Here is an 11,604-nt window from a genome sequence, read left to right on the forward strand (position 1 = left end):
CATATATATATATATATATATATGTATATATTTACACACAAGACTGAATGATAGTATTTACACACAAGACTGAATGATAGTGTAAATTATTGGCTTCATAATATAAATGCATGTTAATAGGCATTGTATATATATATATATATATACATATACATTTTTAAATAAAATTATTACTTTTTTGCAAGGATGATCAAAAGTGACACTAAAGAAGTTTCTAATTTATATAATTACAAAAGATTTAAAAAATGCTGTTCTCTTAAACTTTATATTCATCATAGAATCCTGACAAATCTATCATGGTTTCCACAAAAAATAATAAGTAGCACAATAGCCTAGTCTATAACAAATGTTTCTAGAGAACCAAATCAGCATACTATGATTTCTGAAGTATCACGTGACACAGGACTGGCGTAATGATGCTGAAAATTCAGCTTTGCCATCACAGGAATAAATTACATTTTAACATATATCAGAATAACAAACAGTTATTTAAAAAGGTAATAATATTTCATTTTTGCTGTTTCACTGTATTTTGTTCAAAATACTAGTACTGGGTTTTTTTTTCCAGAAACATTCAGAAATATTGAAAAATCCTACTGACCCCAAATTACATCTTAAAATTACATTCTGGAAAATGTACTACACAGTTAAGCTTTACACATGCTAAAAATGAACGTTTAAATGTTAAACAAATTACTGGAACTATACTCTTCTTACTAGCACTTGAGTTTTTTTCTTAAAACCTAACTTGTACCCTTATCTACGTGTTTAAAAGTAATTTTTACGTTAAATAGAACTGAAGAAAATTTGTCTGTTTTCAAACCAGCTTCCCAAAACACTACCCCTGGCTACCTCTTGTTCAAAAAACAGATAGTCATGCCCCAAATTTTGAACAAACATTTTGGTATTTTGGTATGTTTATCTGTTCTTTACTCCATAATTTACCAAGGTATGGTAAATCATTTTGTCAAGTGAACTGTAACCAAGAGGGGCTGCTTTTTTTCAACATGTCAGTCTGCACCTGTCCACCTGCTTACATTTAATCTCCCTCAGAGCAGGAATCTGTCCTGAGACCCTGCAGGGACAAAAATGAAACATAAAGACCACAGCCTTGTTTGTGTGTGATCCTCATCCGCCTCATCATACAGATCTGAAAGATGACAGATTGTTGTGGGAGAGCTGCAGCCATCAAAACTGGACTGCCTAAAACTACACAACATGTTGTAGCTATGTATGGTCTTTAAAACTAGCTCTGTCACATCCAAGAAACACCTGAGAAAAACACCTATTCAAATGCAAAATGAAACCAAAAAAAGACCCTAATCATATTCAGATAGAAACAAAGTAATTACATAAAGGACACGCTGTACTTAAAAGTCCACATGAGCCTTAGATATAGCCTATACACCAACGTCTGTGAGAAAACAAAGACCATCAGATGACACACCCATATCTGCAACAATAAAACATTTTATGATTTATAACAATATGTACTAACTGAACACTGCCTCGTGCGCCATGTTGCTTTTAACATAACCCTCAAATCAATTGAATAATCAATCAATCTCACATCAATGACTTTTCCCTTTCACCTGTCTCACTCTTTGAAATTCAAAGAGGTACCAGTCTAGAGATAAGCACACAACAGACACACACGGGTCCTCTGCGCGCCTGCCAAATGGCTATATCATAATTCAGTGAGAATAATGGTCATAGAGCACACCGAGAGCAGCGCATGCACACATATACATACAGAAAACAGCAGTAAGAAAAGTGACACACCCACACACAGCACCCGAGCCACGACTGATGCACTGATGCGAGAACCGAAATGATCGTAATAAACCAGGAGCATGCATGCAGATAGAAAGTGAACTCACCTTAATCTAATGCAAAATGACTGCAAAAATAATTAGGATCTTTCTCATTTTGAATTTAAATAAACAGTTGCACATCGACGTTCAGGTGGTGCCACAGAATTAAGACGAAACTAAAGCCTTGCTTTATCCTACCATATACTAGTGTGTATCAGTGTAAAAACGTGGGGTGATCTGTCGGCATATGATCCACTGCGTTTATGACTCGGTTCTCCCTCACTGCGTGAACCTGTGCGCGTGCTCCACTCTGTGGCGTGTGCGTGTTTGTCTATTTTTGGTGGTTTACTCGTAGAGAGAGAGCAACTTATTTTCAGGAGAAGTTGCTAAAGGAAGTTTGATTTGTTGCTAAAAGTTGCTAAATGATGTTGTGATCACAACGCAAAATTGTCACTGCATCAAATCTTACCAAAAATATATTTTATATGTTAATTTAGATTTGTTCATAAAATAATATATGGATAATATAATATTAAAATATAAATAACTATTTTTTATGCAAAACAAGTTGCCAAATAAATTTTAAAAATAGCTCAATTTGTTGCTAGGTGCTTTTGGAAGAAAAAGTTGCTAGGGTAGTCTGAAAAGTTTCTAAATTTAGCAACAAAATATCTGAATTTAGCAACACTGGCTCTGGATAGTGTTAGGAATTTTGATTCAGTAACTCGAATCTTTTGAGTCGGTTGAGTCAACCACGCCTACCTAAAACAGCTCGTTCTAACACGCGCTCACATGTTTAAAGGGGTCATATGATGCGATTTCAAGTTTTCCTTTCTCGTTGGAGTGTTACAAGCTGATTGTGCATAGAATGTCCTGAAGGTGCTGTGCGTTTTGTTGTGAAAGCGAAACTACTTTGTTTGGCCTTCCAAAAGTACTGGTCACTGAGGAAATACATCAACTTCGCACTGTGGATCGCCAAATCGGCTTTCACCGTGGACGAAGCGGAGTCCAGCCGGGGGTCCGTCACATGTGGTTGCCGCAAGCCCGCCGGACGCTCCTTCGTCGAATCCGCCGGCCGCGCCGTTCTCAAGCCCCCGTCCTCTGCTCACTCTAGCCCTCTGGCCGTTCCTCACTCTAGCCCCCGGCCTCTGCTCACTCTAGCCCTCTGGCCGTTCCTCACTCTAGCCCCCGGCCTCTGCTCACTCTAGCCCTCTGGCCGTTCCTCACTCTAGCCCCCGGCCTCTGCTCACTCTAGCCCTCTGGCCGTTCCTCACTCTAGCCCCCGGCCTCTGCTCACTCTAGCCCTCTGGCCGTTCCTCACTCTAGCCCCCGGCCTCTGCTCACTCTAGCCCTCTGGCCGTTCCTCACTCTAGCCCCCGGCCTCTGCTCACTCTAGCCTGCCATGTGTGACGCTGTGTGCTTCATTGTGAAAGCGAAACTACTTTGTTTGGCCTTCCAAAAGAAGACACGACTAGAACTCAGTGGTCAAGTTGTATTTACAACACTTCCAGAACAGGTCAACCCAAATAGAAGAATGCTTGCAATGTCGCCACCTGCAGGCGTAACAATGTAGCTACAAAGACTTGTAGTATCAAAACGTCCATAAAACTGTAAAGTCTTACCACAGTTGACAGACGCCCACAAGGTCATCCATCCCATGTATTTAAACCGCTGAAGTGTTCTGAGCTGAACTACATTTGATGACTAGTTCATTAACTAATTCATTGCATGTCACGTGACAAATGAACTACTTCCAAGTGGTGAAGTAATTTTTATTTATCTTTTTTCTAATATGGGATTTGATAAATATTTCGCAAAGACTGAACGCGTATGGGTAATCTGTCTAAAATGTAAAATTTTCAATAGAAGCTTAACGAGAGATTAAAATGAATAAAAAACACTATATGGCAGCGCCAACATGTAGCCAAATATCTAAATCACAAGCATTCACAACCCGCATTTATTAACAAATGTTTATGTTAATATTTATTTTTTCTTGGGCTTCACTTCTGTCTGTCTTTCTGTTTTGGGCCCATCACAGACACGCCTAGACAAAACGAGAACTAGACCTTGGACACACTGGCACACACACACATTCTGTGAATTGTGGGGACTTTCCATAGACTTCTATTACTTTTATACTGACCAAACAAATTTTTCTATCCCCTAACCCTAAACCTACCCCTTACAGAAAACCTGTTTGCATTGTAACACTTTCAGATAAACATCATTTACTATTTTTAATCATTTCTTTCCCTCGTGGGGACCGCAGGCCGGTCAGGTTAAAAAAATTTCAGGTTTTACTATCCTTGTGGGGACATTTGGTCACACACACACACACACACACACACACACATTTTGAGTACTCTGATTGGCTGTCCAGCCCCAGGACATCGTTTATGTTGTTGTATGAATCTGTGGTATAAATATGATCCATCTTCCTTAAAGAACTTGAGACTGTTATGGTAGTGCACTGGCTCTCTGTGTCTGCTTGATCATTCTCCCGGGATCCCACTCCCTGTGGCTGCTCTACACCACAGGGCTTGACTCACAGTTGATGACTGATAGCATCGAAACTATAAATAGTCTAAACTAAAATTTGATCTAATTTTATTAAATGAAATAAATGAAGAGCGCTGATGAGCAATGCAAAATATTTTATTTGGTATGTGAGGTATTATTGGACACTAAATGTTGTCTTATTGCTGTAAAAAGCAAAGCACAGTAAAGAAACATATTCTAGAAAGCTCTTTTGGTTGAACTGAATTATTTAAGGCACCATAGGCACATTTCAGCATGACACTTGAACACAAAGTAAAGTCTATAAGATGTGTAAGTGTTAGTAAACTAAAAACATATCATATTACATATTACAATGAACTTAGCGCTAGTTCAACTAAGACAGCAAAGGTACTGCTAATGCTACACTTACATGGCTTTATTGTAATAAAGTAAGAATGAAAACAATAACAGAGTGCAGCATCACAGTTTTTACTCATGCATATTAAGTGGTATAAGGCCTCTTAACCTCTGTCTCTCCTATTTTTGATTTATTCATCCTGTCCTTTGCCCTGCAGAGCCCCCAGAAGGCCATTGGCAGTAGTAAAGAGATTAATAGGAGAGGAGCCATCTGTAATAAGAGTAGACTTCAGACCCAAAGACTGCAGGAGCTTCACCTGGAAGAAAACATGGTACATGTTTTATTAGGTTATTTATCCCACTGACAAAATATTAAAACGACAGAATCTACATCCATCCATAAAACATTTGTGATGCAAAGCCACTACAGAAAGATGTTAATTTGCTATCCCAATGCTGACTTACCTGTAGTTCAGGCCCAGCTCGGGCCATTTCCTTCAGGGTTTCTGTGCCCAGGCTCTCGATCAACTCCTTGAAGCGCAGGCTCTCAATCTCTGCCAGTTTCTGCTGCTTCTGTACCTCCAGTTGGTCCATCTCCTTCTTGTAATTCAGCTCCTGCTCACGCGCCTTACACAGACGGGCCAGCTCAGCGTCCTGACTCACAGAGGAGAGGAAAATGGTCAAAATCTAACAGGGTAAGAATAGAAAAAGATGAGAACTAGCATAGTCTGGATGACATACGGCCTCAATTTTCTGAGCCTCTGCTTTGAGTTTGGCCTCTTCGACCGCTGCCTCTCCCTGTATACGAGCCGCCTCGGCCCTAGATTGTGCCTCAGCCTTCGCCGCTCCTGTACTCTCCACTGCAGCACTGGGAAACACACACAATGATTATTGACCGTGAAAACGTTACATGTGCAGACAAACATTAGCATAGCATTGGCCCTCGCAGTGAACTCACCTCTGAGCCTCCAGCTCAAGCAGCTCCTTCCTGGCTTTCTCTGCCTCTGCCTGGTCTGTGATCTTCTGCCTCTCCAAGCGACCCCGAGCCTCCTGCTCCAGACGCTCTGCCTCGTGTCTGAAAGAAGGGAAATGAATGTAAATAGGCATGACAGACAAATACATAGGAAAAATAGGGAAAGCTGGTTGAATAACAGAAGTTTAAGTCTTTTTTAAGTCTTTTCTTGTCATTTTTGGCACTCTAGCAGTTAATAAATTAAACTCCCTGTGTCTTGCAAAAAAAACATTGTAAGTTACATAGTGTACCTTTGAAAAAAAATACCCATCAAGCTTTTCACTATGGCTGATACTTGCATGGGATTGTTGCATTTCACCCCCTAGTGGCAGTCACACAGAACTTTCAAATTCTTTATGAAGGAACAGTAACTCTCCCCTTATGCGCCAGTGTAAAATGAATAAATAATGAATTTATAAATATATATCCACACAAAATCAATGTCCGTCAATACATCTGAAAAAAAAACAGTTGTTTTCTAGGGCTAATTAATATAAATAATGAAGTCAAGTCAAAATGTATTTCTATAGCAGATTTAAAAGCAACAGAAACACTGCACTCCGTCTTATCACATCTGGACACAAAAGACTCGTATGTCAGAATGCTGTTCATTGACTTTAGCTCAGCATTCAATACAATTATTCCACAGCAACTAGTGAGTAAACTCTCTCTACTGGGTCTCAACACGCCACTCTGCAACTGAATTCTAGACTTCCTGACAGAGAGACCACAGTCAGTGCGCATGACCCACGACTGCACAGCCAAGTCAGAATCCAACCTCGTTGTCAAGTTTGCTGATGACACGGCAGTAGTGGGCCTCATCAGCAACGATAACGAAACACCATACAGAGAGGAGGTGGAACAACTGGTGAGCTGGTGCCACAGCAACAATCTGTCTCTCAATGTGGACAAGACGAAAGAGATCGTTGTGGATTTCCGGAGAAGTTCAACTGATCATCCTCCCCTGTTCATCAGTGGCTCTGTTGTAGAGAGAGTCAGGTGCATCAAGTTTCTTGGTGTGCACATTTCTGATGACCTCACCTGGTCCATCAACACCAACTCCACTGTGAAGAAGGCGCAACAACGTCTTCACTTCCTGCGGAAGCTGAAGAGAGCCAGCCTCCCACCACCCATCCTCACCACCCTCTACAGAGGAACTGTGGAGAGCGTCCTGGCCAGCTGCATCACTGTGTGGTTCGGAAACTGCAAAACAGCAGAACGCAAAACCCTACAGCGCATAGTGAGGACAGCTGAGAGGATCATAGGGGTCTCCCTCCCATCAATCCAGGACATCGATCAGGCACGCTGTGTACACAGAGTGTCTGCCATTGTGAAAGATTCATCTCACCCCTCCCACCATCTGTTTGACCCTCTGCCATCAGGCAGAAGACTATGCAGCATCAGGACCCGCAGGGCAAGGTTCTGCAACAGCTTTTTCCCCCAGGCTGTCAGAATCCTGAATAAGCTGATACCACCCAGCATCCTACTCCCATCATAAACTGCCTTCCCATCCCATGTCTACAGAAAAAGAAAAAGAAAAAAAAAACACTCCAATGGTCATTCGCATACATCTGCACTTTCACTTAGCTGTGCACTATAGACACTCTTGCACAACGGTCAGTTTACATACATCTGCACTCAACTCACCCAATGTGCACTAAAGAACACTCTGTGCAAATGCACATACTCTAACATAATATCTGCTCTGAGCCACCTCAATTGTGCACAAGCCCTTTATTCTTACACTTCTAACATTTCTTACATTCCTACAATTTCACATTTCTACCTCATTCAACACTTCTGCCTTGATATATTTATTGTGCTCGTCATGTTTATTGCTCGTTATATTTAATGTGCTCTTATGTCTAATTCCTGTTGTCATGAACACGTGTGTATACTGGTTTTGTCAGTGTCCTTGCACCTTGGTCCGTCAGAAATGACATTTCGTTCTTCTGTATACTGTGTATGTGGAAGAATGACAATAAAAGTTGAGTTGAGTTGAGTTGAAATAGAATACAATCAGAAAACAACAATAAACTAATCTTAATTTGTTCCCTGAGGGAACAAATAAGATTTAAGAACTGATTTAAAACTGGCTAGTAAAGGAGCAGACCTCACATTTAAAGGCAGGCTGTGGGTTTGGGTGCTGCAACAGAGAAGGACCGACCACCCTTAAATTTACTTTAAATATACCTTCAATTTCATAACCACCCATTTTACAGAAACAGTATTATATATTTGACATTTTAGTGCAAAAATATGGGTAATTCTGACTATGGTTCTCACTAATCTAATAGTTCTGATTAGAAAAGCTGAAAGGTTTGAATATTCCAATGCATCTGAAGCTCTGGATCTGAAAAATTCTGCAAACGCATGTGACTGTAACATGATGCAGCTCCTGCACTACTCTTATTGGAAATTAATCTGGAAATGAGTCTGTTGTTTGTCGGAGATAGTGAAAAGACATCTTAAAAGTACGTAATAATGTTGAATTCTGTCAAATAGAAATTTTAAGATTTTAAGGATTTAAATTTAAATTATTATACTCCAATTATTACAATTACATGTAAATTAAAGAAGTTAAATGTTTAAATTAATGTTTAAATAATTGATTTAAATTAAAAAATCTTTTAAAGAAAAACATGATAAAGACAGTAAGATGAAGTGTTTGGTTTGTACCGTGCAGTAGCCTCCTGTGAATTGGTGGTGATTTCGATGGCTAGTTGCACACTCTTCTGCAGGGCGTCACGGGTGCGCTGGTCCACCGGCTCCACAGACTGAATGTCCACGCTGCTGACAACTAACCCGTTCTGATTAAAGCGCAGACTGGATCGCACCGCAAGCTTCTCATCAAAACCAAAGACAGCCGAACAGATGATCCTGTTGGAGTTCTGAAAGAGGAATAGATGCATATGTTCAGAGCAAAGACATATAAGACGAACAAGCCTGATCACATCCTAATCATCATCTATTCACTCTTGAATTGACATCTTTGGGACATATGCTGCTTTTTTTGCATTTTACATTGAAAATGAACAAGCCAAGAGAAACACAACATGAAAGCTTTACAGTAAATAACTAATGCAGCTGCAATATTGTAGGAGTTTTAAAACGTTTTCAAAGTAATTTGAATCACAGATGGACACACAGGTCAAATATAGACAAATACAACAATATACATTACTGTTCAAAAGCTTGGGGTTGGTAAGATTTTTATAAAGTTTTTGAAAGAAGTATTATATGCTCACCTGCATTTATTTAATGAAATATACAGTAAAATATACGGTAATATTGTGAAATATTATTACAATTTAAAATAACTGAATCTAGTTTTCAGTGTCACATGATCATTCAAAAATCATTCTGATATGCTGATTTCCTGCTCAAGAAAAATTTCTTCTATATATTTCTTATAAATGTTGTAACAGCTAAATATTTTTGTGGAAACCTTGATACATTTTTTCAGGATTTTTTAAAGAAGAGAAACTTCAAAAGAACAGCATTTAACTGAAACAAAATTATTTTGTAACTTTGCACATTAACATTGCATCCTTGCTAAATAAAAGTGCTGTATTAATTAATTCTTAAGAAATACATATCTTACTGACCCCAAACTTTTGAATGGTAGTGTAAAGTTTAACTTTAATTGCCACACTTACAATCATGGCCAAAAGCCAGAGCACTAAACAAAGAGAGGTATCAGAGCAATAAAACTGTACAGGTGTGTCACATACCTTGTGGAAATCATCAAACTGCACTGAGGCAACTGCTCCTCTGATTCTGGAAGCGATGGCTTTGCACGCGTCACCCACAAAATCTGGCACAGAGAACAGAGCCGTAGCCTTGGCCGCTTCAGCGGGCTGTTTGAGATCAAAGTGCCTGACACAGAAAGAAAGAAAGAATGTGAGCTCACTCCTCTGATCAGCCTATTGTTTATTTGCACTTAATTTTTACTCGTCGAGACATTTTCTAATAAGGCTTTCGGGCACACAGACACAACATACCAGTTGTAAGAGAGCTGCAGCTGCAAGCGAGCGTGATCGGCCGTCTCGATGGTGATGATGTCCGTGCAAAAGTCTGGGCCAAGCAGGAGACAAATGGCTTTGATGACATTAGGATGTTTGGGTTTGTCTCCGGATAGGGAAAGAATTGTAAACTGTTCATCAGGACCCAGCATCACCATTTCAGGGCCAAACACCACCCTGTGAGAGAAACAGAATGGGAAAGAGAGAAAGAGAATGGCAAAGGTGATTTACAATGTCCAAATTATGAAATCCAAGTTCTAATTTAAGTTTTTAACTTAGAAATGAAACAATTACCTACACGAAAAATATACAAATAAAACAACAAATAAAAATAAAACTACTTTTAAGAATTCCACAGAACTAAAATATGGACCTAAAAGTCTTAGGAAAGATGTTGCATAACCATATGACTAAGTATCACTACATACCTGGCCTTCTTCTCTCTGTAGTCGTACACCTGCACGGCTGCATTGTGTGGGACACGATAGGACACCACTCTGGTTTTATCTCTCTCAGCTTGGGCAAGGTTTCTTCCTCGCTCCGAGCGGTCAGCTAGCGATTGAGACAGAAGAGTCTCCACATTGGCTGGAAGCTCTTTCTCCCACAGTTCCTCATCCTGTGTTAGCATGTAGGTCTGGCCAATCACAGCACGCACCTGAGAAACCGACATAAGGTCAGCTGGGATATAAAGCACTTGAATTTCATGAGGTTTGTTTGTGAGGTTTTAGCGTTTACCCTTGAGCTTGTTTGGTTTTGTCAATATTAATTAAATGAATCAAACTCAAGCTACACTTTAGTTCTTCAATAAGAAACACGAGACTGCCTCAAGTTACATTCATTATGTTACATTTCCTAAATTGTCTAAACTGAAATAAAAGATTAAGGAATATTTCACTTCAAAATTTTTAAATTCTTTATTTCGTATTCTTATATTTTTCCTAACCCATATAATTTTTTTCGTCTGTCTAACACAAAAGTTAGATTTTTGGATAATTGTCCTAGGTGGTCTTTTCCTTAAAATGAAACTGAATGGAGAAAAAAAAAAAAAAAAAGTATTTATTCAAGAAATAAATATTGGTAACGCTTTATTTTAAGGTGTCCTTGCTCCACATGTTACATGTACTTAGTATTATAATAACAATAAATTATGCATAATTACATGCAAGTAACCCTAATACTAACCCTAACCATATACTAAGTACATGTAGTTAATTAATATTACCCAGTACTTAAATATATAATTACACTGTAACAAGGACACCTTAAAATAAAGTGTAACTTAAATATTTATAATAATATTTATTTTAATGGTATATCTGTTATTTTAATATTCTGAAGCCATATGACAGCTTGGTGTGTGGAATAATCTGAAATTTAAGCCAATATTCACAAAAAATCTTCCCCTCCGCTGTGGCTTATAATCAAATTTATGATGTCATTAGATGCACACTTTACAACAAATGAAGTTGTACATTTTAGCCTCTGTAAAGCTTGACAAAATGTCATTTTTGCCTGAACAATTGCTTTAACGGACACTGAACTCCATGCTCTCAGGCCTAGTCTCAAAATATCCTCTAATTTTCCCATGTGACTATTCTTAAAAGAGTTTAAACACTCAAATGTGATTCTGAAAATGGTAGAAATTTAAAGAAAGCATTTGGTCGATCGATTCTTTACAATCTTCGAATCTTGCCTTTCCAGTTTTGATGTCACGGACATAAATGCCCTCATTCTCATCCAGCGGGATAGCATCTCGTCTAAGCAGCACCTCTACGGTGGCGGGCGGCACGTATTCGATTGGGCCGCGTAGCATCCAACGGTCACCTGGACGCCGCTGTATTCCCCTCTTTTTAGCTCGGCTTTCCCCTTCTTCTTCATCTAGCTCTTCCTGCTG

At 39.2% G+C, this 11,604-nt stretch overlaps 2 protein-coding genes across 5 annotated transcripts in view; both read right to left on the reverse strand.

The window, feature by feature from the left end:
* Window positions 1-2,106, reverse strand: part of LOC107661000 (tumor suppressor candidate 5 homolog) — a 6,771-nt gene extending 4,665 nt beyond the window's left edge. For 2 of the 3 annotated variants that reach the window (XM_016450457.1, XM_016450441.1), the window contains exon 1: window positions 1,881-2,106. The gene's annotated coding sequence lies outside the window, so the exon portion shown is untranslated. Of the gene's footprint in view, window positions 1-1,037; window positions 1,076-1,880 lie in introns of all 3 variants that reach the window. The other variant, XM_016450450.1, reaches the window with a different exon arrangement.
* A 2,355-nt stretch (window positions 2,107-4,461) lies between these two features.
* LOC107661018 (major vault protein) overlaps window positions 4,462-11,604 on the reverse strand; it is a 28,507-nt gene continuing 21,364 nt past the window's right edge. The window contains exons 9-17 of one of the 2 annotated variants that reach the window (XM_016450472.1): window positions 11,404-11,598; window positions 10,139-10,365; window positions 9,690-9,887; window positions 9,420-9,564; window positions 8,365-8,576; window positions 5,632-5,748; window positions 5,415-5,541; window positions 5,139-5,327; window positions 4,462-4,990 (exon numbers count right to left, since the gene is read on the reverse strand). In XM_016450472.1, coding sequence (XP_016305958.1) covers window positions 4,865-4,990; window positions 5,139-5,327; window positions 5,415-5,541; window positions 5,632-5,748; window positions 8,365-8,576; window positions 9,420-9,564; window positions 9,690-9,887; window positions 10,139-10,365; window positions 11,404-11,598 — 1,536 coding nt within the window. In that variant the 3' untranslated portion in view covers window positions 4,462-4,864. Of the gene's footprint in view, window positions 4,991-5,138; window positions 5,328-5,414; window positions 5,542-5,631; window positions 5,749-8,364; window positions 8,577-9,419; window positions 9,565-9,689; window positions 9,888-10,138; window positions 10,366-11,403; window positions 11,602-11,604 lie in introns of both variants that reach the window. The other variant, XM_016450465.1, reaches the window with a different exon arrangement.

This window comes from Sinocyclocheilus anshuiensis, unplaced genomic scaffold (genome assembly GCF_001515605.1).
Source record: "Sinocyclocheilus anshuiensis isolate Anshui unplaced genomic scaffold, SAMN03320099.WGS_v1.1 scaffold2630, whole genome shotgun sequence".
NCBI classification, from domain to species: Eukaryota; Metazoa; Chordata; class Actinopteri; order Cypriniformes; family Cyprinidae; genus Sinocyclocheilus; species Sinocyclocheilus anshuiensis.